Source organism: Puma concolor, chromosome A3 (assembly GCF_028749965.1).
Source record: "Puma concolor isolate L17-30 chromosome A3, mPumCon1.1.hap2, whole genome shotgun sequence".
NCBI lineage: Eukaryota > Metazoa > Chordata > Mammalia > Carnivora > Felidae > Puma > Puma concolor.
This window is the reverse complement of record NC_141669.1, coordinates 117,359,973-117,387,931: the sequence shown is the minus strand read 5'-3', so window position 1 is coordinate 117,387,931 and position 27,959 is coordinate 117,359,973. Positions and strand designations below refer to the sequence as shown.

The 27,959-nt window shown below is 47.7% G+C and overlaps 1 protein-coding gene and 1 long non-coding RNA gene across 3 annotated transcripts in view; one reads left to right on the top strand and one right to left on the bottom strand.

Annotated features, from left to right (window-relative positions):
• The window catches only part of MMP24 (matrix metallopeptidase 24), a 45,478-nt gene that overhangs the window by 3,580 nt on the left and 13,939 nt on the right, over positions 1-27,959 (bottom strand). For both annotated transcript variants that reach the window (XM_086702050.1, XM_086702051.1), the window contains exons 2-8: positions 22,903-23,051; positions 18,771-18,887; positions 16,952-17,256; positions 7,813-7,974; positions 5,811-6,025; positions 3,180-3,318; positions 1,451-1,717 (exon numbers count right to left, since the gene is read on the bottom strand). In XM_086702050.1, coding sequence (XP_086558176.1) covers positions 1,451-1,717; positions 3,180-3,318; positions 5,811-6,025; positions 7,813-7,974; positions 16,952-17,256; positions 18,771-18,887; positions 22,903-23,051 — 1,354 coding nt within the window. The remainder of the gene's footprint in view (positions 1-1,450; positions 1,718-3,179; positions 3,319-5,810; positions 6,026-7,812; positions 7,975-16,951; positions 17,257-18,770; positions 18,888-22,902; positions 23,052-27,959) is intronic.
• On the top strand, positions 72-26,872 carry LOC147582714 (uncharacterized). Its single transcript, XR_015249445.1, has 3 exons — positions 72-1,286; positions 11,426-11,538; positions 22,066-26,872. It is a non-coding gene; the product is annotated as an uncharacterized LOC147582714 (long non-coding RNA).

Below are 27,959 nucleotides of genomic sequence, written 5' to 3'. Positions count from 1 at the left end.
GGAGGAGGAGGAGGGGGGAGGAGGAGGAGGAGAAGGAGAGGGAGAAGAAGGAGGAAAAGAAGAAGGAAAAGAAGAAGGAGGAGGGCGGGGGAGGAGGAGGAGAAGGAGAAGGAGAAAGGAGGTGGAGGGGCTGGGCAGCCACACCAGGCTCCCAGCAACAGCCTTCATGGCCCAGACAGTGTACAGACAGCAAAGCAACTCAGACTCTCCTATTGGTTGGCTCCCCACTCTGGGACTTTCATTGGCCAAAGTCCTTGATGTCACTTGTCTCTGAGGCTCCCAGAAAGCAAGACCATGTGTGTTAAGCATCAGGTACACAGGAGAGCCATCAGTAGCAGCTCTTCCCCCCCGAGACTTTTGGCTTTCTTACCAGTGACATCTCCTTAGAGAGCCCTTCCTGACAAACTCTCTCTAACGGGCCCTCCCCAGCACCCCCCCCCCCCACCATAGCTCTTCGGCTGCATTTCTTTCCCTTAGAGCATTTGCTGCCACCTTAGTTGTTTTCTGCCTCTAGAATGGGAGCCAGGGATGCAATGCAAGTCTTATTCTCTGCTCCTTCCCCAGCTCTCCCACAAAACTTGGCTCTCAATAATCATTGTGGAGGGAATGGATGACACCTGTCATTCTACAAAAACTAAAACACACCAACAAGATGATGATGATGATGATAGCAGCTAAGTCTCACATGGCATGGATCATGTGCTAGGCATTGATCTAAGTGCTCTACTTAACTTACCTTATTCTTACAAATCCCAATGAGGTAGGTACCATTATTATCCCCATCTGATAGATGAAGACATAGAAAACTTAAATGGTTTGCTCAAACTCATAGTAAGTGGTGGAGGCGGGATGTGAAGTCAGCCAGCCTCCAGAGTCTGTATTTTTGACCAGATCACGGGAAATGTATTTAACAAACATTCATGGATTCCTGCACCTGGCAACACCCAGCCCCTCTTCTTGAGAAGCTTCTAGTCTGCTGGGAAGCTCCCAGCCTGGCCTCCAGGAGGAGCTTAGAAAATGTCTCATAAATAAAAAAGGCTTCTCTTTCCATCTTCCTGCCCTCAAGCCTTGTTTAAAAAAAAACAAAAAAAAAACAAAAAAAACCAAAAACCTTTGAAAGCACCTGTATCCATCATTGCTTTTCAGATTTGATAACTCGAGGAAGCCCTAGAGTACATCTGAGGTCCACTATTTGAGAAATGCTGTCTGAAAGAGTGAAGTCAGTCTATGAAAACATCTCTCAAATGTGAGTCATCTCTGCAGATGAGAGCCTGGCTTGGTAGCTGGTAAGAGAATTAATTTACTGTGTGAACATGGGTAGATGTGAGGCAGTTGTCCTTACCATTAGACACCGTTTCTCAAACTTGGATACCCTGAGAGTATGCCCATGGGCCCTGTTGGGACCTACATAAAATCGGGCTACTCCCCACCCAGCCAGGCCCTTACGTACATCCTTCCTTGCTGATGAAGGCCCCCTGGGGAGCCTGTGGGATGCCCTTCCACACAGTGATGGGCTTGGGGTAGCCAGGGTCCGTGGCCCGCCGCTCCTCGCTGTAGCGCCAGTACCGTTCGCCTTTGAAAAAGTAGGTCTTGCCCACAGGTTCCCAGCGCAGAGCTGTGTCAATGCCTTCTCGGGGCAGACAGCTCCCCAGCTCCCCCAGGCTGTGGGGGTACCCAGGCTCCACCGTCACCTCCTTAAATACCCAGTACTTGTCACCTGTAGCCAAGAGAAACCCAGGATCAGCCTTTCCCAGTCACTCAATGCCAGAGGTTGTGGCTGGTGCCACTTGTCCATCTTTTGCTAGGACTGAAGTCATTCACAGAGCCACAGTGTCGGGGGAAACAGTGCAAGGCCTGATTGACAGCCTCTCTGGGAGACTGAGGCTCCTTGGCCCTGGCAGAGCATGGGGGCAAGAAGCCAGAAGCCAGTCACTGCAGATCTTGGGCAACCGGCCCCATGCTGCCCAGCCTCCGTGCCGCACCCTCTGTTCGTTCATGTGAATTGCTCCTTAACTCTCTCTCAGGCATCCTCAGCCACTCCTGTGGCTTTGCATGCCTTAGTACTCCCCACCTTCCACCAGTGACACCCAACTCTGAGGGCTCACAGCCACTCCCACTGGACCTGAGCCCCAGACCCAGGAGCCCTGACCCAGTGTACACCAGCCTCTGGGCATTTCCAGGTCTGCTTTCTGGAATTCGTCACTACCTCCACAGTGTGCTCCCTCCCTCCTCACCTTTCTGCCCCCCGGTTCCCCAGCAAGAAACCTGGCATCACTTTTGACCCTCTCTTTCCTTCTCCCCTCCATGTTCAGCCTCTCAGGAAGCCTTTTGCATCTTTTAGCTGTCCATCTCTGGCCTCACTGGTCCTCCCTGGTGTGGGCCTTGTTGACTAGCTCCCTCCCCTCCAGCAACCGACTCCGAAATGGCCTCCCCACCTCTGCTCTATTGGATTGCTGCCTGCCCTCTGGCTCTCTGCTGCTCACAAGCACCCAGTGGACACCAGTGTTTCTCTAATGGGTCAAGACTGCATTCTGGCCTGGCAACCAAGGCTCCTTAGGACTCTCCCTCACTCTCCCTTCTAGGCCACTGCTCACCGCTCTCCAAGGTGGGCCTCCATGGCTGTCCAGTGGGTCTTCTAAGCTTTTCCAACGTACATGCATATCCCCACACTACTCTATTACCCATGCTGTCCCTTCCTCTTGGACTGCCTTCCTCACTTCTCACTAATTATCTGTATCTTACCCTTCTGAGGCTGGGCCCATCTCAAGATAATTGAAGCGAAGCAACCCAGCCCTGGGTGGGCATGCCATACATGCTAGCTCCCCTGGCTCCTTCCCTGACCTCTCCAGCCAGTGTGACCTCCTCCCAACCAACTCTTACAGAACTGATGGGATGGCCTTCCATGGAGCACTGTACCTGGACGTGGGTGAGCCTTGTCGTCCCACCAACCTGGGAACATACAGACCCTCAACAATTACTTCATGACTTGATTCCCCTGGACTGTGCTTGGTCTGCCTGCAGGGATTAGTCCTGTCAGAAGTCAGTGTCTCTGTTAGGGCTAGAGGGGCTCTTGGAGGGCATCTGCTTCTCACCCCGCCTCTTCCAGTGTACAGATGGGGAAAGGGGGTCCCAGAAAGGGCAGGGAACTGTCACAGTTCTCTTAGCACAGGCTATATTACCTTTGAAGAAGACAAATCTTCCATCAGCCCTTTCATAGGCTGCATCTATGCGGGCAGGCAGGCCCTTCCAGAACTGCTCAATCTGCATGGGGTAGCCCTCTTGTACCCGGTTATTGCGCAGGCGCCAGAACCAGCGATCCTGGGGGGTAAGGGGAGGAGAAAGAAGCATGGCAGGCCCTGCCTTAACTTAGGATCTCAGCCTTGGGGCTCAAGCCCAAATAACCCAAAAGCTTCCCCTGGGCCCAGCCTTGCAACCCTCCGTGATGTCTGTCTATCACATCTAGCTTCCAATGCCCTGAGGAAGACAGGATGCCCATTAACTCTCTTCATATAAGCCTCCTGAAGGTTCTAGCTGTCCAAGGGGCTATGAGACAGACAGCAGACTGGCCTGGATGAGGTGGGGAGGAGCTGGAAGGGATGGTGCCGGGGGCCTGTAGTGGCCACATGAGGGCAGCAGAGAGTCACTGACATCAGTGGGCCACTCACAAGGCTGGCCACTGAACCTGAGCAGAATGCCCTCCTCACCCTCTGGCTCCATCCAGCAGGGCGAGAACCCTGGGAAGCAAGCTGTGGGAATCCCTCGAGACCTGGGTGTGAATTTACTTCACTTAGCACTGCATGACCGTGGGCACAGTACTGCAAGCACCTCACCTACAAATGGGGGTAATGTTGGGGATCAGAGGAGAGGTAATAGGTAAAGTACCTAGAACAGCACAGGGCACATGGTTGATGTTAAATAAATGGCAGCTCAGTAGGTCAAGAATCTGATGAAAGCCCTCTTCTTCAAACTAGTGTCTTGTGCCAGTACAGCCCTTGGCTGGTAGGCAATCTGTGCAAGGCCTGTAACCTACCAGGACCCTCAGTGTAAATGGGGATGATAAAAGGGGCACCTGGATGGCTCAGTCGTTTGAGCATCCGACTCTTGATTTGACTTAGGTCATGATCCCAGGGTCATGGAACCGAGTCCCACATGGGGCTCCATGCTGAGCACAGAGCCTGCTTGGGATTCTCACTCTCCCTCTGCCCCTTTCCCCTGCTCATGTGCTCTCTCTCTCTCTCTCTCTCTCTCTCTCTCTCAAATTAAAAAACTAAAATAAAATAAATGGAGATGATAAAACCCAGACTTGCCTAGGAACCGTTGAGTGGGGGGGATCAGAATGAATGTGATTTGTAAAAGATGGTACAAAAACTAGAAACTTTTTTTCAAGGTGTTTTAGAAAGCACTTTCATGTTGTTTTTAAAACTTTAGTTTGACTTGCACAAGTCTATGAAGTAGATTTGATATATACAGAATCTTTTTTTTTTTTTTTTTTTGAAAGTGAGAGACAGAGACAGACCACGAACAGGGGAGGGACAGAGAGAGAGGGATACACAGAATCCGAAGCAGGCTCCAGGCTCTGTGCTATAAGCCTGATGCCGGGCTCGAACCCACGAGCCACAAGACCACGACCTGAGCCAAAGTTGGATGCTTAACTAACTGAGCCACCCAGGCGTCCCAAGATATACAGAATCTTAAATAAGGCCAGTGACTTTCCTAGAGCCACTCTGTGAGAGGCAGGATCAGTGCTGACCTGTGTCACCTGATTCTTGCTCAGTCCTCAAAGCTTGCTGGGAGAGCTCCCTGAGGGGAATGGAGCAGCCCTGCACAGCCACCCAGTGTGATGGAGACACCCTGACCAGACCCCTTTCCGTGGAGGGCTTGTTGCCCTGGCGGTCCGCAATGTGGTCAGCAGGCTGTTTTCAACTGCAGGCCTCTCTGGGGATGGCCTCAGCTTCAGCAAGCTCCCCCAAGGTCATGCCCCTTCTCATCCAATGACTGAATGAAGCAGGAGGTACAAAGTGCCAGCTATTTGGGGCCCTGTGTGGGATGACTCTGATGGGCCATGCTAGCTATAGGACTCCCTGTAGGGGTAGGCGACTCTGCAATGGTCCTAGTTGCTGCTTATATTCTCCTTCTGCCCAGTCTTACTTCCTTCCCTCCTACCCACAGATGTTGATCCCAAAGGTACTTTTTAATCAAAATCCTGCATTCTCAACACTGTCTCAGAGTCCACTTCCCTGGTAACCCAACCTGTAGCATACCAACCAAACGTGCTGCCACCCAGTCAGCCAGTGGCCAATGTGATAGGACCAGGACAAGTGACAAGATGTAGCCTGGCCAGCTTTCTATCAGGCATCCCTCAGTCCCAGCTTCTCAGCCCTGGCAGGATCTGGAGACAGACTCTGCCATCGCCATGTCAGCCCCTACTCCAAGCTGCTATGTTCATGGCCATGCACTCATTTAGTCTTCATACACCCTTCATTAAGGGAATGACCCCACCTTCAGATGGAGAAACTGAGGTCCAGAGAAGGGAGACGACTTGCTCAAAGTCGCTGACCAGCAGGTCTCCAGCACTTTCCCCCAGCATTAACCCCTGGGAAGGTATAAGATCACCAGTCTACCCACCTTCTCTTAGAAACAAGTCAATTCGCCCGGCAGCACCAGAAAGGGACCCCAAGTCCTGGCCACTGGGCCAACTCCTGTCCAGGCCGAAAGCGGGCCTAATCCCAGAGCAGCAGCCTTCTCCTGCTCCACAGAGGGGGAGCAAGTGGGAGAGGACCATCTGGGTGTCACCAGTTGACTGGCCCTACCTTAAACACAAACATCTCGCCTCGGAAGAGTGCCACTGTGTTGAAGTTGCCATCACAGATGTTGGGTTTGGCGCCCGGTGTGGACGGCCGGTCCCCGAGGGGCGGCCGAGGTGGCCTGGGCTGGCGCTCATGTTTCCTCTCACTTGGTGAGTGGATCCTGCGGACGGGGAGCGTGGGGAGGGGTCTGGTGGGCTCCAGGGGCTCAGCTGGGGGTCCTGCAGAGAGGGGCTGTATCTTAGACAGGGTCAGCCATTCCCTGCCTCCCGCTGTCATTGCTTCATCATCACCCTGGCAGCTGAGGTCTGTCACCCTCCAGCCTCCTGTTCCCTCTCCCACTTTTTACTTCCCAATCTTTGAGAAAACAGATGAAAATAGTCATTAAATGGGAACTCTCATCTTTCCACCCCCGAATCTGATATCTTCTCTTCTTCTCTCCTGTTATAAGAGAGAACATGTCCTTTCTTGGGCTCAGTGTCCCATACCATCATTCTCTGCTCCCTCTACACATGCCAGCCTCACTTTCTCCCCTTCGTTCCTTATCCCACTCCAGGACAGCCTCTGCCCTGTCACCTACTGAAGCTGCTCTGTCAAGATCTCCAATGACCTTCATGTTGCCAAACCCCAGGGTTACCAACTCAAACTTTGATGTGCATATCAAGATCCAGGGATCTTAATAAAATGGGGATTATGACTCAGAGGGTCTGGGCGGGGGGTGGGGGTGGGGGGCGGCTTGCAATTCTGCATTTCTTCAGGCTGTTAGGTGATGCCAGTGTTCCTGGTCTGAGGCCCACACTTTGAGTAGCAAGATCATAGGAGCACTTTTCCAGGCCCCTGTTCTGTCTTGGTTTTCCTTCTACTTTATGGGCTGTTCCTTCTCCACTTCCTTTGCTGGCAGCCTTTCCTCACCCACCCTACCCTAAAGGTTGGAGTGCTCCTGGGTGTTCTCTCTATTTTTGTCCCTATGTCAGTTTTCTCCCTTGGGTTGCATATTAGTGTCACTGGGAGAGCTTTTAAAACTCAAGATGCTCAGAAGACACCCAAGACCAAAGAGAAGCCAATCTCTGACAATGAGAGCATTTTTAAAATGGAAATTCCAAGGTAATTCCAATGATCCCCTAGTCACAGATCACTACCTTAAGTGATCTTGATTCCCTGTAGAGAGGGGAGTGGGGAGGTGCCCAGGTTCATGGCTTTAAAGACCCTCTATGTTGGAGCTGTCCAATAGGATGTTCTGTGATGACAGAAATGTTCTATATTAGCACTGTCCAATACAGTAGCCTCCAGCCATTTGTGGCTGCTGAGCACTTGAAATGCGTGACTAGTTGTTAGTGTGACAGAGGAACTGAAATTTTAATTTTATTTAATTCTAATTAATATAAATTCAAATTTCAATAGTCACATGTGGCCAGTGGCTATAGATTGGACACCTAAGATTCCAAATCAATATCCCAGCCCAGCTCTCTGAGCAACAGACTGGTAAATCCTATTGCCCCACAATTAGAAAAGCCAGAAATCTTGGTGTTGTCCTTGACCCTCACCCCCATGTTGGATCTATCAGCAAATCCTGTCCATTCTACTTTCAAAACACCTTGGTCCCTACCTCCCCTTTCCAGTCCTCCACTGCCTCACTTGTGGAGATCCCGCCCATCCTCCAGGGTTCTGGTTGGGGCCATCTGCTCTCTGAGGTCATCAAGGCCTCCAGAAGGGGCCCTCCTCCTGTGCTTCATAGCCCAGGGGCTGAGGCGGCCTGGGCTATGCTGACATACATTTGCTCAAGCAAACTGGTCCTCCCATCTCAACTGACTTGACCAAAACAAGACCTTTGCATTACCAGTGTGAACAGAGAACTGGGAGGGAGGCATGGTAGCAGGCCTTTTATATCTTATCAAAATATCAGCATAGCCTCTCCTTTTTTCTTGCTTAAGAAAACAACCCACTCAGGCAGCTAGTCACAGCCCAGCCCTTAAGAAGGAGCAGCAGCCCCCTCTCCCCTGCCACACACCGTAGATCTTCTGGATGCCCTGGAGATCATCCTGAGGCAGTTTGAAGTTGTGTGTCTCCATGTACTGGTAGAAGGGCGCCATGATGGCGCTGGGGTCGTTGGAGTGCTCCAGTCCTAGCGCATGGCCCAGCTCGTGCACAGCCACCAGGAAGAGGTCATTCCCTGTGGAGAGGGGAGTGGGAGGTGCCCAGGGCACCCGCTTAGGTATCAGTCAACCCATTGCTTCAGCCAACACTGAGCATAGGCTTTGTGCCAGACCCTGTGCTGGAGAAATCATACACAGTCCTGCCTTTCAGAACTCTTGGTATAGTGGGGGATTTGGAGAGAGAAACAAAATAAGTGAGATTAATGTTCCAGGTGCTTTAATAGAAGTCTGTAAGGGTGGAGTGAGGATTCTGAGAAGGGAGGAGTGATTTAAACTTGAAGGAAGATGTGTAGGGAAAGCTTCATAATGGTGAAGTTTACCTCAAGTCTTGAAAGATAAGAAGTTAGTCAGGAGAATGGATTCAGAGGGTAGGAGAGGGAGGGGTGGGGGTGGCATTCCTGACAGAGGGAACGCTAAAAACAAGATCCAGGGACAAGCAGGCTCATTCCACTTGGCTCTGGAACAAAGCAGGAGGGGAGGGCAGAGAGAGATGAGGTCAGCCAGGCTGGCAAGTGGGGTTCTGTGATGCCACGCAAAGGAATTTGGATTGGCTTCTTGGCCAGTGGGGGGTTTAGGGCAGGAATGGGGGTGGTGACACGATGAGTCACTCTGGCTGCTCCGCGCTGAGGAGGGCTGAGAGGGGAAAGAGACCAGAAGCAGGGCTTCCGTGCGCTTTTGGGAAGAAGGCAGAAGGGTCTGGGTGAGAGATGAAAAGGGCAAAGCCAGGGCAGGGAGTACGATGAGCAGAGGGGAGGTCTGGGGGTGGCAGGCTGGTAGTCAGTGTCAGGAGGTCCAGGGGCAGGCAGGGCCCTGATCGTGAGGTGGCTCTCAGTCCAGCAAGACCTTAGTTCTGAAAGAACTGAACCTCAGCCAAGATCAAGGCAGGGACTCAAATGCGAGTGAAAACAACAAAGTCCAGGTGCCGAAAGTGGGACACGGGATCCCGAGCACGAAGCTGAGGCAGCAACATGGCACAGTGGTCATGAGCGTGGGCCCCTGAGCCAGATAGACCTCCTTCGTTTCCAGCTTTGTGAACTTGGCCAGAAGGTCTACCTTCTAATCTTCGATATCTTCATTTGTAAAACGGGGAGATCGTACCCCCTTCATAGGGTTATGTGAGGATTGGATGAGGTAATATGTGTGAAGGGTGTGGCACTGCACAGGAGCTGTTGTTACCAGACATCAGATGGAAGCTTGGTGCCTGGAACAAGCCCATCGACCAGAAAGGAAGCATAAGGCCAGTGGGGTTCCAGCTACCAGATTTTCTTAAGCCAACTCCTCTGAGCCTCTGGATTGGGCCTGGGACAGAGCAAGGCCTGACTTTGGGGGGATTAAGTAACCCCAGCTTTGGGAAAGAAACACAAGAGACAGGGAGTTGGGCAGGCTGTCATACTGATAGTCCTGACCTGTCTGTCCATTTGAAAACTCTTGCTTGCCTTGACCTTTGGCATTTGAGCTCTGCCTCTCATTGCCCTGCCCTAAGGCATGTTACAGTTCATTCCTGTCGGTTCCGAGTGCAGGGGAGGCTACCAGGGACCCAGGAGGTGGTCAGGAGTCCTAGTGCCTACTTTGGCTCTGGTGTCACTGGCAAAGTTGCCCAGCCCAGCCCAACCGAGGGACCCATGAGAATCAGATGGGACTGAGGATTGTCTCTGGCCATTTTGGCTACGGTCTCGGAAGAGAGAAGAGCCTTATGGGGCAGACCCCGACGCAAGCATGCCTGCCGCTCTGCTGACACCACCCGTGTCTTCAGCAAAATGGGGATGGGCAAGATCAGTGCAAGGTTGGCCAAGAGCCTGGGGCTGGCCTTCTGCTGGGGAAGGGCAAGCTGGCAGGAGGAGGCCAGGCCGCCCCCAGTTCCTTCCTCGGGTCCTGGTTCCTCTGGCACCGGGGAAGGGTGAGCTCATCTCTCAGCTCTATCCCAAACAAAGGCGGCTGCTAGAGCCAGCGGAAGGCAGCTCTGCTTCCTGGGGGCTGGTCCTGCCTAGCTCTGCCTCCTGGCCTATTCTTCCACCTTCACAAGCTGTTCGGGCCTCTCGTCTGCTGACCAGGCTCTTCCTCAGGGGGCATCCACAGGGATCTCCACTGGGAACCAGGGAGCAGCGCTCTGAGTACTTGGCAAGACTCTAAACCTTTGTCCTCAGCCTGTGTCTGTTACTCTGTAGCCTCTGTGCCTGGGTCCCTGCAGAGAATAGGAGTAAGCCCTTGAAGGAAAAGGGACTGTGGGTTTATTCCAGGGACCAAAAAGCAGAAAAGAACTGGGGGAACTGGCATCCTGTTGCACAGAAGCCCAAGAGACCTGCTAAGTGGGGGCTGCTCTGGGGAGATGGAAGGACAGGCAAGGGCAGAAGAACTCCCTGGAGCTAGAGAGGGCAGAATGCTAGGAAGGCAGAAGGATGGAGAAGATCCCAGTGCTTAATAGGCAGGTGGCTGTTAGGGTCTTCACTCTCCAAGAGGGTGAGAAACAAGGAAGCGGAGTAGTCAGAAGTGCGGTCTGAGGGAGCCAGAAGGACATGAATCCCAGCTCTGCCATGTTGCAGCAGTGTGACATTTTAAATCTCTTCTTCTGTAAAATGCAGGGAATAACGGTACCTGCATTCTAAGAATGGGGGTGAAATTAATGGGGCAAGGTAGGCAAAGTGCTCACATCTGCCTCCTGGCACAGAACTACAGATCACTATTAATTAGCAGGGTCACATTGAGGTATGTGAGGGGACCAGCATCCCCAATAGGGAGTGTTCCTGTGGGCTGGGAGCTCAAGTCCCAGCAGGGGTCTCCTAGCAGGTACCCAAAACTCTTACTCAACTATCTCTGCTTCATTTCCTTCCCGTGGAACCTCCATACTTGATCAGTCCCATCTCATCAAGCCCTCCAGCCCCCCAAAGGCTATAACATTTCCTTTTGCCTCCATTCTTTTGCCAGTGCTGTCCCCTCTACCCCAGAATAGCCTTACTCCTTCAAAGTTCAGCTCAGTGCCACATTTTCCAGAAAGACTTCCTTGATTTCCCCCACTGGAGTGAGTGATTCCTCCTCTACCCTCCCAGCAGTTTATCTGAACCATCTTTATGGCACTGATCACTTTCCACCATACGTTACAGCCACCAGCACACTCTCTCTTCCGCTCCAGGGGTGTGAGCTCCTCGAGGGCAAGCTTTGTGCAGCCAGGATGGAACAGTGCCAAACATTCAGTATTTTTCCAGGTGTGGTTCTTGGACCACCTGCAGCATAACCACCTGGGGCGATTACTAAAAATTCAGAGTCCTGGGTACATACCTGGCTCTGCCACTTACTATGTGAGTTTTTATAACCACATGGAACTTTACATTCCTCATCTGTTAAAGGGATATTATGATCCCTGCCTGGTCTAGCTCCCAGGGTCGGGGGAGAGTCACAGAAGTGATTGCAGAAGAACTCTACTCTGTGAAGGGCTGGTCTCAATGACGCTTCCTGTCTTGTCACCTTTCTCAGGGCTGGGCTTCCTTCTCATCAGAGCTTAGTGAACTCAGACATCACTGTTGGACTCCTTGAAAAGAGATGAGGACAGAAGGTGCCTGGAAGCAGCCCCTGAAACCAGCTGGAAGGTATGGTGGGCCAGACTGCGCTTCACACAGACTCCAATGACGTGGAGAATCAGGATCATCCTTACACCCTTATAATGCAGTGGTTCTCTAGGAGAGCCTTTTAAACACATAGGTGGAGGAGCTTCTGATTCAGGAGTTTTGGGTTAGGACTTAGGCAACATTTTTTGTTTTTTAAATTAAGTTCCCTCAAGTGAATTTTATAGTGATTGGCTCAGGCTGACACACCTGAGCCAAGCACTCACCCTCAGCATCACTAACAGTGGGACAGCCTATATCATACGTGCTTTCTAACGTGATGCGGAAGGGAGGACCCAACCACTCCAGAAGCTCTTGCCAAAATGTGAATTTAGTCAGGTCTATAGGACTAATTACCAATATTCAGGATATATGAGGAAGGGAGACGTGTTAAAAGTGAATCTGAATTTCATCAAGCCAAATGAGTGTACTGTGGACAAGTGACAGTTTTTTCAACAAATATTGGCGGGGTTGGGGGTGGGGAAGCGAGCTGACTATTGTAAGGGAAAACAGCGTAAGAAACATGTCACCCATGCAGGATGTGTGGATATTGTCTGGATCCTGATGCAAGCAAACAGCTGGAAGGGACATTTTTGAGGCGATTTTGGGAAATGAATACAAACAGGAATTGGATTTTAAGAAATTATTGTTAATTTTGTTGGGTTTGATAATGGTTTTGTGGTTGTGTTAAAAATAATCTATTTGGGGTGCCTGGGTGACTCAGTTGGCTGAGTGTCTAACTCTTGATTTTGGCTTAGGTCATGATCCCAGGGTTGTGGGATCAATCCCTGTGTCAGGCTCCTCGCTGAACATGGAGCCTGCTTAAGATTCTCTCTCTCTCTCTCTCTCTCTCTCTCTCTCTCTCTTTCTGCCCCCTCCCCTGCTTGTGCTCTCTGTCTCTCTAAAATATATAAAAAGAATTTTTTGAAAGAAAATAATCTATGAGAAGATTTGAAGGAGTACATGCACCCTGATGTTTATAGCAGCACTATCAATAATAGCCAAACTATGGAAAGAGCCTAAGTATCCACCCACTGAAGAATGGATAAAGAAGATGTAGTGTGTATATGTGTGTGTGTGTATGTACATATATGTATGTATGTATGTGTATATATGTATGTATATACATATATATGTGTATGTATATGTATATATATGTGTGTATATGTATGTATATATGTATATATGTGTGTATGTGTGTGTGTATATATATACATATATATGTATATATACATATACATATGTATATATACATATATACACACACACACACACACACACACACATGCAGTGGAATATTACTCAGCCATCAAAGAGAATGAAAGCTTGCCATTTGCAACAATGTGGATGGAGCTAGAGTATATTATGCTAAGCGAAATAAGTCAGTAAGAGAAAGACAAATACCATGTTTTCACTCATAGGTATAATTTAGGAAACAAAACAGATGAACATATGGGAAGGGGAAGAGAGAGAGAGAGAAGCAAACCATAAGAGACTCTTAATGATAGAGAACAGACTAAGGGTTAATGGAGGGAGAGGGGCTAGATAGGTGATGGGCATTATGGAGGGCACTTGTTGTGATGAGCACTGGGTGTTGTGTGTAAGTGATGAATCACTAAATTCTACTTCTGAAACCAATATTACACTGTATGTTAACTAACTAGAATTTAGATAAAAATTTGGAAGAAAAAAAATAATCTGTTAGGGCTATGTCCTAAAGTATTTACAGATGAAATGATATTGTGCCAAGGATTTTCTTTAAAATACATCAGCCAAAAAATACAAGTGGCAGGGGGAGAGTAGATGAAATAGCAGTGACATCATGTTGGTAATTGCTGAAGCAAGGGGATGGGTGCCTGGGGGTTCATATTATCATTTTCTCTTCTTTTGTGAGTTTGAAGTTTTCCATAATGGAAATTTAGAAGAGAGAAGAGAGCCAATAAACACAAAGTTCCCAGGAGGCTCCATCCACTCCCTCAGTGAATTTATGTGAAAATTAAACGAGATAATATACAGGTGCTCCATAAATCTTGGTTCCTTTCATCTCCTTCCAGAAACCATCCTAGGGCAACCTGCTGCATCAGGGGTCTATTGCCATAGTTAGGAACTACATCTGAACAGTTCATGCTCAGTTTTTCAGAGCATAGAAAAGTCCCAACTCTTGTCCAAAGAAGACATTGGCCGTCTTGGACTCTCTATCAGAATTGGCAGATGTTCATTGGGATGGGGTAGGACTGGGAGGATGCTGGGATTGTGCCTATCCACAGGTCCCAGCTCCTTCCCACATGCACTCCCAGAAGTTCTTGGGACTTTGAGACTGGGCCCAAGGTCTCCAACAGCAAGGAGTGCTTTCGGGCAGAACAAACCTCAGAGCTGGGAAGGGGAGGGCCGGGTTGTTAAGAGTATCTTCCCAGTGCCTCCTCTGGCCAAGATTCCTTTAAGAATTCATTTGTCTCTATCAGGGCTATAAGTAAAATCTTGCCAGCTAACAGTCCCTGCCTGGCACGTAACAGGGCTCAAAAATGTTAGTTTCTTTCCTCACACTTTATCAGTTAGCACAGCCAGCCATTCGTTGACACCGATTCAAGAATAAGCATGGGAGAAAGAAGAGGTGTTCAGAAAGCCAGGAAACACATTCAGGACATAAGGAAAGGGATACCAGGGCAGAGGAAATGGAGCTGGATAGGAAAGAGGACCAACATTTGAAGAGGGCAAGGGACAAAGAGAAATGCGACAGTTTCATATCTTTGCAGAGGCTGAGCCTTGGCCAAAACACTTCCTGAACCATCCTTTCACAGATGAGCCAAGGGTTGCCGATCCTTGATTCATGCATGCAATGATATGAAATGTTCTCAAGGAGGCTGTCCTCATCCAAAGACACCAGACTCAGCCTCTGAGGAGACAGGCCTATACGAGTGTGCTCTCAGCCCGAAGCATAGCCTAAGTAAAAGAATGCCCTGTGTTTCCCAAACTTGCCTACGCTTAAGAATCAGAGTGTCCAGGGGTAGGCTTGGGAATCTATATATATGACAAGAAACCCAGGTGATTCTTATGATCAGGCAAGTTAAGGAAACTCTGAGGATAAAGACAGTGTTTCTCAAGGGGGATGGAACACGTATATCAGAAGTGCCTGGAGAATTTATTACACCAAGTGCAGATTCCCAGGCCTGACCCCAGAATCAGAGAATCAGAATAGCAAGAGGTTAAGGGCCTAGAACCTGGCCCCTAACCTGGAATGTGCTTTTTTAAACATATATTTTTTTTAATTTTTAAAAATGTTTATTCATTTTTGAGAGAGAGAGAGAGAGCAAGCAGGGGAGGAGCAGAGAGAGAGAGGGACACAGAATCTGAAGCAGGCTCCAGGCTCTGAGCTCTCAGCACAGAGCCTGATGTGGAGCTTGAACTCACAAACCGTGAGATCATGACCTGAGCAGAAGTCGGACACTTAACCAACTGAGCCACCCAGGAGCCCCTAAAAAGATTTCTGGGTGATTCTGGTGTGCCCTGCAATTTGAGAACCATGAAAGTTTAGCTTGGTAGCTGAGAGTATGTGCTTCAGGGGTGTCTGGCTAGTTCAGTCAGTAGAGCATGCAACTCTTGATCTCAGGATTGGGAGTCTGAGCCCCACGTTGGGTGCATAGGTTACTCAAAAAAAAAAAAAAAAGAGTATGTGTTCCGGAGTCATAATACCCAGGTTCAAAGCCTTACTTTCACCAACTATGGGACTGTAGATAGACTACTTAATGTTTCTACATACCTCAGTTTACCTATCTATAAAATGGAGGTCATAATAATAAATACATACTACATAGTATGTGGAAAGCACTTGACATGGATCTTAGAATATCAACATGCTAATCATTATCTGTTCTCCCTAAAAGCCAGAATCCTCTATCCCTTTCTCCTCCACACTCATCTCCGCATTTTCTTGGTATTTTTGCTACAAGCTTCAGTACAGTCTGCTTTGTGACAGGGTTACTTATATACACACTGTCCCCCCCCGCCCCCACTTGGCTGTGGACTACTAGAGGGCAGAGAGCATGTCTTTTTTAAAATGTTTGGAGCCACCCCCCCCCACCCCCCAACCCCCCAGGCCACCAGGCTGTGTATCATGTTACACTAGGGTTGGAAGGGAGCTTAGAGATCACCTAGTCCAGTCCCTCATTTTTATCTAGCTAGCTAGCTAGCTAGCTAGCTATTTTTAAAGAGAGATGTTATTTTTTTTAATGTTTATTAATTTTTAGGGGGAGAGAAATAGAGAGCCAGTGGAGGAAGGGGCAGAGAGAGAGGGAGACAGAGAATCCCAAGCAGGTTCGGCTCAGTGAGTGCAGAGCCCAGTGTGGGGCTTGAACCCACGAACCGCGAGATCATGACCTGAGCCAAAATCAAGAGTTGGATGCTTAACCGACTGAGCCACCCAGGCACCCTCAGTCCCTCATTTTTTATATGAGGAGATTGAGGGTGAATCATTTGCCCGGAGTCACACAGCCAGGTTGTTGAGCAGTGGTTTGAGCCCTAACTACCCACTTCCAGCTTTGCCATTCCAGCCCGAAGCCTTTCATCTTAAAAATGGACATAATGAGGGGCATCTGGGTGGCTCAGTTGGTTGAGCGTCTGACTTTGGCTCAGGTCATGATCTCACGGTTTGTGGGTTCAAGCCCTGCATTGGGCTCTCTGCTGTCAGTACTGACCCTGCTTCAGATTCTCTGTCCCCCTCTTCCTGTCCCTCCCCCACTTGTACTCTCTCTCTCAAAAATAAATAAACATTAAAAAAAATTTTTTTAATGTAAAAATGGGCATAATGATGTATACTTGCCTGCTTACTAAGCAAGTGCTTTAGGAGTGAACACTGATGGAGAATGCTTTTGCAACCTGAAGAGTATTGTTACTATTGCTGTACAATACTGACTCTGGTTCCATATAATACTCATTGAGTCACAGTGGTGAGGAGCAAGTTAACCAAAGATGTTAGAGTAACTATGGGGCCTGTTATTCACCCATGAGGTTGATATAAGGGAAAGAGAGTAATGGTATCTCTTAAGATGGCCTTTGAAGCCACTATCAGGCCAGAGCCTACCACTTTCACACCCCACTTTCAGCTTTAATGGCTTTTTTTACCTTTTTCTCAAGCCTCTGATCCATTACTTTATCTTCTTATTCATGGCCTGACCCCTCCCTCTTGACTCAGCCCCCTTAGACCATTTACTAAGTGATCTGGCTCAACTCCAGGGCCCTGGTCCTGAGGGACCAGAGACCTCAGTTCCCACCCTCCTAGGTTCTTAGTTCTTGGACATGAAGTTACAGGGCAGGAAGCTTATCTATGGCATCCCAAGTTCTTCCTCAAGACTTCTTTCCCTGAAAATCCAGGACTGACCCCTTGTCCCCCTCATGGCCTTACCATCATGGTTGGCATTTCCTAGTGTCCACGGCTCATCTGAATCAAAGTGAGTGTCTCCTCCAATCCCTGGGCCAGGAAAGTAGGCATGGGCCAGGAATCCCCCTTCTCCATCAAATGGGGAGCTGTCGCCATGGAAACCAGAAGCAAAGAAGATCATGATGTCTGCCTCCTTCCGGTCACTTTTGATCTCATGATATGGCACCTCTTCAAAGGTCAGCGGGGTCACTTTCTGCCACACATCAAAAGCCTGGCGAATTGCTTTCCGTGTGTCTAGCTCCCCCACCTTTGGGGTGTAGTTGTGAATGCTGGTAAGAGAAGAAAGGATCATTAGGGAGGAACAGTCAGAGTCAGAGGCTTGCAGAGCTAAAAGGGACAGCAGAGACTACAGGGACCAGTAACCTTCACATTTTGAACCCTAGAATTCTGCTGAGGTATCCCAAGGGTTGAAGAAGAGGCTAGGTGGGCAAGGCTCTGGGTCCCCACCCCTGCCTCAGTCAGAGCAGCTTTGCTGTGATCAATGTTTTGTATCTGCACTCTCACAAAGTTTGTGTTGAAAACAGAATTCCACTTGAGCGTGCAGAAAAAAAAAATTAAGTTCGTGGATAGCATTTTCTAAGTTTTAAGTTTTTCTCCCAATACACAAAGCATATGTATAGAACATTTAAAAAGGTATAGAAATACTGAAGCAGTGGAGGGTTTAAGTGAAACATCCCTTTTAAAAATGTTTGGCACCAACTACATGTCTAGTGCTTGTCTATCTAGGAAATTGGTATAGAGTGGTATCTGATTTCATCAGTTATAGATTTAGCTATTGAAGGTTACAGCAGCCATATTGAATGGTTCTCCATAGCAGAACGTCATTACTCCTGGGTGCTCTGCCTCCTGAACACCTGGGCAAGGATTATTCACCCATTCTATAGGTAAGAAAACTGAGGCCAGAGAGGTTGAGTAATAGAAGTTAAGGTTAGAAGCCAGTTCTTTCTCTTGATTCATTTTACCACTTCAGGAGACCTTAAGATCTATCCAGTTTCTAACCCAGATTCTTCGTGGGTTTCCTTCTTTTGTCAGAATTCTAGAAAAAGCCTGTTCTGGTTTCTATAGCTCATCAGCAGGAGAGCCCTTCATTCTTCAGCTTTCAGGATCTCTGTCTTAGATCCTACCCCTGAACCCAAGGCATCCACTGAGATGGAATCAGAGCCTTGAGAGGTGCCAGCCAGAGCCCAGCTGAGCCTGCCCTATGCCTGGCCTTTCCTGCAGCCCTACTCTGAATTCTGCTGTCTGAGTCTGCTGTGATGGGCTCCGCCATCCCTGTCCTTGGTCACTGGTCTGACTTGGAGGCTGATCCTCTTCAGCCCTTGGTTTCCCCAGACACTTCAGGAGTGAGTCTGCTAACAACTGGAGCTCTGCTGGGAAGTTTGGGTGAAGTCTGTCAGGCTAAGTGGAGAAGGGATCCAGATAAAAGGAAATGGGGTTTGGCAAGCAGTGATAGGGAGAGTGAGTTCAGCCATGGCTCTTTATCACAGCTGAGAGTTGCTGAACAATCCCTATCCCACTTTCTCAAACTGTAGGACTCTAAACAGGACACACCTAATGAGCCCCCAAAGGACCAAATAAACCTGAAGTTCGAGATACGGCATCCTCTGGAAGCCACAAGGGGGACAAAGTGATAGCCTTTCAGCACCTAGTCCTGATGCCCGCATACTTGGCTCTCACCCTGATCACAGACCCACCTACAGCGTGAGTCTCTGAAACTCAGGCCAGGACAAAACTGAGTGTGGGTGGAGCCAAAGCCACGGAAGAGGAGAGGTAGTCAAAGCACCTGTAGGTGATGTGTTTTTGTCTCCACTTCTGTCCAGTCAGGGCATAGCGCTTGTTCCTCCGCCTACGGCTTAAGTGGGGGTGATCAGGGACACCACAGCGGGGTTTCTTCATCCACCTGGGCAGAGAGAGGACACACACACACACACACACACACACACACACACACACACACGTGTTGTGGTCACTGGACACTCTAGGAAGGCATTGCAGTCTAAATAGCAGTGTGCATCCTGATGCTAGACTCTGGGGCCCTGGCTCTGAGGGGTTCCCCCACAGGAACACAATAGACTGATTACTTAATTCATTCATTTACAATTGATTATGCCGACACAGGGCTGAATTAGAGCCTGGGAGTCAGAGACACAGGCTTGATGGTTCTAGCTCCACCACTAATTGTAGGAGCCCAAGCAAACGATCATTGTGAACTTCAGTTTCCTCCTCTGCCACACGAGAATCACAGCTCTCACTGTTCTTAGGTTATAGAAAGCCTCAAAGGAGGGGGTATATGTGGAAATACTCTGTAAATGGAATTAGATCACATCACTCCCTGGTTTAAAACCCTTCAGTGATTTCCCCCAAACACCTAGAATAAGATCCAAACTCCTCACATTGGTCCACAGGGACGCACACAATCAAGCTCCTGTCTACACGTCAGACAACATCTTCACCCTCCTTCCCCCCTCATAGACTCTGCTCCAGCCACAATGGCCTTCTTGCTGTGTCTTGCACGTGCTAAGATTATTCCCACTTCAGGGCCTTTGTTCCCTCTGCTTTGCGATGCTCTTCTTCTTCTTCACATGGTTTGCTTTTCATTAAGGTCTCTGCTCAAACGTTCCCCTTTAGAGAGGACTTCCCTGCCCACCCTATCTGAAATAGCTTCCTCCTCCCATCCTGCCGCTATCTGCTTATCCTGCTTCATTTTTCTTCATAGCATTAGTCATTGCCTGAAATGATATAATATATTCACTTTTTTGTTTAGTCTTTGTCTCTCTTAGCAGATTCTAAGTTCCATGAGGATAGGAACCTTGCCTGTACAGTGGCTGACACAGAAGATGTTCAATAATGTTGAATGAATGAATGAATGAATGAGAACTACCCAAAAGTAGAATGGCATAGCTTGTAAGACAGCAAATTCCTTTTTGCTATAGATGTTCAAAATGTGTAGGATTGTAGGACTGTAAGACTTAGAATTCTCTGCAGCATTTAGAGTGCTGTATTGTGATTTTAAATCTATTAGTCCATTATCTTTAATAAATGGCAAATTCTCTGAGGACTGGAATGTTATTATATTCATCATTGCGTCCCCAGAAGCTAGTCCAGTGCCTGGAACTAAGTAAATCCTGATAACTGTTTGTTGTCAGGTTAAGTTACATTTCGGGATTGGTGAGTCTGGGACATCGTTAAAAAAAAAAAAAAAAAAAGGCCAGGGTAGGATATTTTAAAAGATCATGGCTGATTGGAGCCCAGGTCATCCTTGCATTTTATTTCCCTGTGCTGGCCCAATGACCAACTCTAGCTTGAGATTGCTGGAGGGGAAGACAGTCTACCTCATGTACAGTTGTTGAAAGCAGTTGTCATTGGCAATATAGAGACTATTTTAACCAAATAGTTTTTTAAAAGCCCCCTGAGGGACTTAACCAGGTCTTACTCATCTTTGCATGCTTCATATTGCCTAGAGTGCCTGTACTCAGAAATGAATAATAAAAGACATAATAATAACAATATCATGTATTTGTATAAACATTTCTAATTGTTACAGTGTCTGTGTTCTTTTAAAGAAATGTTTTGATTCTTGAAACAACTCTGTGAGGTAGCCAGAAACTATTTATCCTCAATTTTGCAGATGAGGGAAAAGACACACAGATAAATCAAGTAACTTGCAAAATACAGCTTTGAGGCAGGACTGGAACTTAGTTGAATGAATAAATGAACTAGTAATGAATGCAATTTAACAAACAAAAGCAAACAAACAAAAGCCTGTGCTTAGCACAGGTTTGGGTTACAGGATATGTTGAATGAAGGAATGAATGAGTGGTGAACAATGTGTAACATTTCCCAAGGTAGGCACTCAAAAATTAGTACTTTAAAACGCTAATCTCGCTTTCTTTCACTGACAGTCCTTGGGAAGAATGGGGAGCTACCTCTGCTACAGCAAGGCTGAGCTAGACCTGGAAGGGCCCCCAGGGAGGAAAGAGGCCCAGAGAAAGGCAGTGACTGCCCAAGGTCACAGAGCTGGAAGGGAAACTAAGGTCTCTAAACTCTACCCCGAAACAGCCTCCCCACTCAGGTCTGGGATTAAGCATGAGTGCATTCTCCCTTCTCGTGCCTCCCAAACAGCGTTCCCCCCGTCTTCCTACAAAAAAGTGGGGGCAGAAATGCAAGTGGGAAATGCCATCCTCCTCCCTCAGATCATTCCGTCCACCTGCCACTCTCTGAACCCTGTCCAACAGGCCTGGGGCTTTCTGGAACAGAGTAAAACCCAAGGCCAGGTGGTGCCTCAGCAGAGACATCAGTGCTCCTGCCCCAGGATGCACTGCCATGAAGCCTGCACAAAGCCCTCAAAATAACCTCCACTTTGAAAGGCGGCCGGGCTGTCTTCAACCAACTCACTCATGAGGCCACACGAGGCCACAGGGCCAAGGCTTCCACTGTCCTCACGATACCATAGCAGCGGTCAAACATATTGTCTCAGAAGTTCACAATCTTGCAGTCAGAGAATCCGAGGAATAGAAAATGTTCCTACAGAATTATAGGATCGTAAAACCCCAGACTCACCAAATGTTAACAGCTTAGAATAATGGGATCTGGAATCTGAGAGTCGTAATCCAACACCCCCTTTGTAACTGAACAAGCTGGGACCCAGAGAGATGAATCTCTCAAGGAGTGAGTGACTCACCCTCCGGGGGCGGGGGGAGGATTGATCCTGGATCCACAATCAGCTGGATTCTCTGTTCCCCACCCACCACCTCCCCACACCCCCTCATGGGGCCCTGCTCCCTGCTTCCACCTCTGCTCAGGACCCCACCGCTCACCGCCTCCTTGGGAAGCTCCCCCGGGCTCTCTGCCATGCCCTCACTGCAGCAATGGGCAATGACTTTCCTTCAGCTGCTTTAATGACTTTTATGGCTATTTCCTAAACAAATGTGAGGATACTTAAGTCTCTCTGATCTTCAAACAAACAAAAATTCACCCACCTCCAGCTACCTTCTATTTGTCCTTCACTGATAGGCTTCTAGAAAGTCTTGCTTACACTTGCCATCTCTACTCATCATCTCCCCTTCCTCCCCCTGCAGTCTGACCCTGCAAGGGCTTCCTGGCTGCTAAACTCGGCTGACACTTTTGGATCTCCTAAGTGATCACTCTGCAGCAGCTGGCCGCTCACCATCCCCGCTTCTCTACCGTGACACATAGCCCCTGGCTTCCTCACTGCTCTGGCCGCTCCTCTTCAGCTTGCATCATGAGGATTCCATTCTCGGCACCCGTCCCTTCCTCTTCTTCGTGCTCCCCCCTGAGTAAATGTGACCGTCCCCATGGTCTGGCTCATTTTGTTATTACTTCCTAAGTATCTCCCTGAAAACAAGTGTTTCCTCCCGAGTTCCAGACTGGTGCAGCTAGATGATTGTACCTTTCACGATGAGGTGAGCATCTGGAGGGGAGAGATCGTAGGATCCTGTCCAGTGCCTGGCACACGTAGGCATTTAGCAAATATTTGATAAATGGAAAAAGTGGAACAAGAGCTACCAGCTCATGATCATTCAAGAGCTCTTTGTATCAGGTGAGATGTGAACATCTCAGGGAATGCCAGAGGGGTGATTCATAAAGCCAAAAGTTATTAGAGTCAGAGGAGGTTTAAGACCATCTCCAACCAAACCTCTTACTGTGCTCAAAAGGAAACTGAGGTCCAGCAGGGATAAGACACTTGTTCAAGATCACACAGCAAATTTCGGACAGAGTACCTCCCCAGCTCACATAGGAAGGGGCACCTTGGGGTGTTCCCTCCCAGGATGATCCTGCAGGAGTGAAAGATAGGAAGGTAGGATGGGCATGGTACATACGTGGGGCCACGACAAACGTGAACTCAAATGTATGTCTGGAAAGTTCGAAGGCATAATGCCCTACGCGAATCTTACTCGATTGTTGTCTGATCCAACACACCGGTGACTGGGATCCCATAAAACTGCTGCATAGTGGAGACTGCTGACTGTAAGACCTTCCCTGAGTGCAGCGCGGGTGCCCGTGAGTCATAGGGAAGCAGATAGCCATATGACTTTAACCAGTTCTGAAAGACACATGAAAGAGAAGGATGCATTATGCTGGAGAAGGCTCTGTTCCACCTAGGTGGAGATTTGCCCTTGAAACTAGGGATCATTTTACCGAAGGGACCTATGGACTCATGCTCCGATTGCTTCCCCCTTCATTCCTTCCTGCACACACTGGCAAATAATCTCCAGAAAACCCAGCTCTTGTTGGCTTTCTCCCTTGCTATAAAGCTTTCATTGGATCTCTACTGGCTACAGAATAAAGATCAAATTTGCATTCAAGGCTTTCCAGGACCCTGCCTCTTTACTCATTTATACAGTGGCTTCCACTGATATGTGACTAGACATGCAAGAACACAAGAATGGTTCCTTCTCTGAAGCAGAGTGACCTGGTAAAATGGGCCACCCAGAAACCATCGTGTCTAAAGTCAGAGCCTGCTGAGGAATCATGCTGTAGAATATTTACTGGCATGAGATTATATACAGTCTATTGCTAACTCCTCCAAAAGAGCAAGCCATTATAAGTATATATAAATAATGCGTTACTTAATTTAAATATAAGTACATAAATGTATGCATAGAAAAAAGCATAGAAGGGCACACATGGAAATAAAAAAAATAATAGTATGGTTATGTAAAAGAATTTCTTGTTTTTAGAAAATATACACTGAGGTGTTTTGGCTTATATAATGGTGCACAATGCCTGCAACTTTTTCTTAAACATATTCAGAAAAGAGAGAGAGATGGAGAGGGAGAGGAGAGAGGTGAGAGAGAAGAAACAAATGTAGTAAGATGTTAGGAACTGGGGAATACAGGTGAGGAGTGTTCAGGAATTCTTTGTCCCATTCTTGAAAACTTTTCTGAAAGTCTGAAGTGATGTCAAAATATTTTTTTAATAAAAAAATAATTAACCATGAATAGCCTTTGTTATAGTATCATGGGGGAGAATTTCTGTTTTCTAAGTTTTACGCATGGAGTCATTTAAAAAAGGGAGGAAAATTTTCAAAGGGCAAGAGCATCTGAAAGTAGTTTGGATGAAAAAGCTCACACAGACAATGGCTCTGAAGGACAGCAAAGCAGAGATGATTATTCCCACTGACAAGCATGAGGGAAGCCTGAAGAAACCAGAGCATGAGGAAATATATGTGGCATCAATTGGAAAATGAAGAAAACCTCCATGGGTCTACTGAACCCACAAGCATTTACAGAAACACTCCTACATGCTGGTCTCTGAGCCAGATAGAAGCTGTGGCCCATCCTCAGAGGATTATCCCGAACACCAAGTGATTTAATGAAGGAGAAAGAACTTAGTAAGCGATATTATTCCCTTTGTAATTTTTGCTTGTTTCTATATGAACAAGTCTTATTGTGGATGTGTCTGTTATTACAAGTCAAAGCAAACCATTTTGGGAAGGAAGTAGACCAGAAACTATAAATAAGTTATTATTTATTTCATCTAAGGTGACTAACATCTTTACTGCCTTGTGATAAAATGCATTTGACTGATTAAAAATAAAACACAACACTAAAGCCTTAACATCTACAATAGCGCGACAACTTAATGTCTTTCATATTGAAATCTAGAACATGTTTTTTGCTCCAAATTATGGCAAAGGATATCAGTACTTCTTGCACTTTTCCAAACACTGAATCTCTTATGCTTTTGTGCGTTTTTCCCCTGTCCCTGGGATACTCCTCAGGCAAAAATCTTTTCATTGTTTTAAGGTTCAGCTTATAAGTGACCACTTTTAGAAGACTTCCGTCACTCTCCAAACTAAGCTATTTTCTTCCTCTTTTGTGCTCCCTAAGTCCCCTATTATAGATAGTATAGATCTTACAATGTTGGGCTCTAATCATGACTTCACGTGCCAGACTCTGAGTGCCTCAAGGGAAGGGTCTGTGTTCTACCCATCTCTCTATATCCAGTGCCCAGAAGTGTGTGACACACAGTAGCTGCTCATTATGTCTGTTCAATAAACACTGCTGGGCACTTCCTACACCCTAGGCACCTTGCAAGGCTCTGGGGATATAAAGATGCATTAGTTGCTCACAGACCAGCAAGTAAATTCACCATGAAAACGTAGCTCTAAAAGTCAGGTATGTACAGGGCTTTATGGGAGAACAAAGGGGAGGTGCCTTCTCCACATGGGGTGGGGATAGGGAGAGAGGGGAACTCAGGGAAGGCTTCCGGGTGGAGAGGGATCTGAGAAGTGTTGAAGGATAAAGCATGTGCAATGGCAGGAGATGTCAGGAGCACGGCACATCCTGATTTGTGTTTCAAATGACGGGAATTGGGGGGAGGGGAGCGTGGTGATGAGAGGGCTGGAAAGTAGAGACATGGAGGGAGGCGGTATGCAATGATCTGTTTATAAAGTGGGCAAATTACAGAGAATCATTTGTGAGTTGACTGTGGCCTAGGATCAGCCAAAAAGCTCAAATAAATCATCTAGAAATGGACATGACAGGGCAGCTAAGTTACCCATTGATCATCCAGGTCTCAGCTTCTACTCCCAGATTAAATTATGTCATCAAAGCATTACATTCCTGCACCACATCCTCCTGGCCAGAATGTCATGTTATGTTCCCTGTCTTTATGGAAACCCCAATTAAGTATTATTGGGCTAAGCATCCAACCCTCTTGGCTCAGGTCATGATCTCGTGGTTGGTTCCTGAGATCGAGCCCCAAGTCAGGTTCTGCCATGGCTGCACAGAGCCTGCTTGGGATTCTCTCTCCCTCTCTCTCTCTCTCTCTCTCTCTCTCAAAATAAATAAGCTTAAAAAGACATGAATTATTGGGTTGAATAAATAGGGCATATAGTGGGAAAGAGGCACCTAGTTCTGAGATCAAACAGGTAAACTGAACATCAGTTCCCTTGTTTGTAAAATGTAAACAATAATTCCTCCTCCACAGGATTGTTATTAAGGTAAAATGAACAAATGCACTTGACACATAATCATGCAAAGGTGTTTGCTATTGCTGGGGATGGTGTCTCTATTATCTTTTGTAAAATCGAGGTAGAAAACTTGGTCTTTGACTCCTTTGCCTTTTGAAATCTAGTCACTATACCCTCCCACATTCTCCCTGGGCCGAGAGCCAGTCCTGATGGTCCTATGGAGGGCAGTGTGTCTGTCATGGTCCAGTCTGCTTGCTGTTAGGTGGCCTATGGATATGACCATCTCTCACACAGCACCGGGAGCACCGCGAGTACCGCAGGCGGAGGACTGACAGCTGACATGAACTGTGTACTCTTCACCCTCACTTGGCTTTCTTAGGCGCAAACACAGCTCTTCCTGTCAAGCTTTAGCTTTAGGAAAATGTTTTCCCTATGGAGATTCTTTTTTTTTTTTTTTTTTTAATTTTTAATGTTTATTTTTGAGAGAGACAGAGTATGAGTAGGGGAGGGGCAGAGAGAGGGAGACACAGAATCTGAAACAGGCTCCAGGCTCTCAGCTGTCAAACAGAGCCCAACGCAGGGCTTGAACTCAGGAATGGCGAGATCATGACCTAGGCTGAAGTCAGACGCTTAACCGACTGAGCCACCCAGGAGCCCCTTCCCTATGGAGATGCTGTATGCTTTCTGGTTTCAGAAAGTGGACACTGTGTCACCCAGTGGTTTCCCCTCTTGGCCTTTTCCCCAAAGAATCTTTCAACCAAAAGTATGGCTTAAATATGGAACATGGCTATGCTTGGAAGTAACTTACTTTCTTAATCTTTTTCACCACAAGTTTTATTTCGTCCTTAAAAGTCTTACTTAAAAACCTTGTTTCAACCTGTACGCTGTCTCAAACCCTTTCAGAAAGAGGTGTGGTACAAATCTAAAATAAATCAAATTCCTTCTTATCTGTGGAGTCTATTCTCTAGAAATCCAACTAAAATGAATTATGGCATTTGGGAAATGCGTGGGAATTTTTGGACAGATACTGCTGAGAAACCAAGCAGCCAACTGAGGATTTTTTTGAGCACCCACCTCTGAACTAGCACAGGATTAAGAATCTTCTCCCCTCCTGCTCTCATTACTGTTTATGGCCAGAGATAAGGAAACTTTTGGCATAAACCTACTCTTAAGCCTTTGAACACTTTGGGGAATTGAAAGTAGCTCCTCTTCGGTAAAGGGCAACCTGGTTTACCCAGCTCCTTTTCTGGGATACACAAGCAAGGAGTGGCTCAAAGCCAAACAGGATGCGCTATGAAGGTCACAGAATTTAGCTCTGCAGCATCAGGAGATGGGATCTAAGGACTCTGGTCCCAGGCAAATGTCCGGGTCAGGACCAAACACTAGAATGGATCAGCCTTCTCTAAGTTCTGCTTCCCTCCCAGGTTCACTGGGAACAATCCTCAGAGCTCAGGGGCAGACCACTAAGAAGGGAAATGGGAGAGGGAGGGGCTGGTCATTGACAGCTCTAAGCCAGGGAACAGAGCATTGAGACTGGACCTGCATGTACATGGGAGAGAGGCTAAGAGGCCAGGGACCAGACAATTCAAACTTCTGCCACTGAACCCAGTCTTTGCAATGAACTCACTTGCTCTGTGACCCAGGAAGTCCTCTGGCTTCTCTGGGCAGAAGCCCCTGATGTTGATGCAAGTCTTCTATACTCCAGTCATACCAGTTCCAAAACATTCCCTGCCCTTGCATACTCGCAAGCTGTTCCTGCTGCCTACAAAACCCATTCTCTTTATGCACGTTAGCAAACCCATCCTTCAAAGTCTAGCTAAAATGTTACTTCCATTGGTAAACCTTCCTTAGCTCTTTGCAGAACTAGTGGGTAGCATCCTTACTCCTGCACTGTTTCACTTCTCTGCCACTCTAAATGCAGCTACCACAGTGCACCCTACCTGTTGGTTGATATGTTTTCCCCACTAGATTGAGTTCCTGAGGAGCAGAGACTGTCATGTTTATTCCTGTATTTGCTACAGTACTTAGAACAGT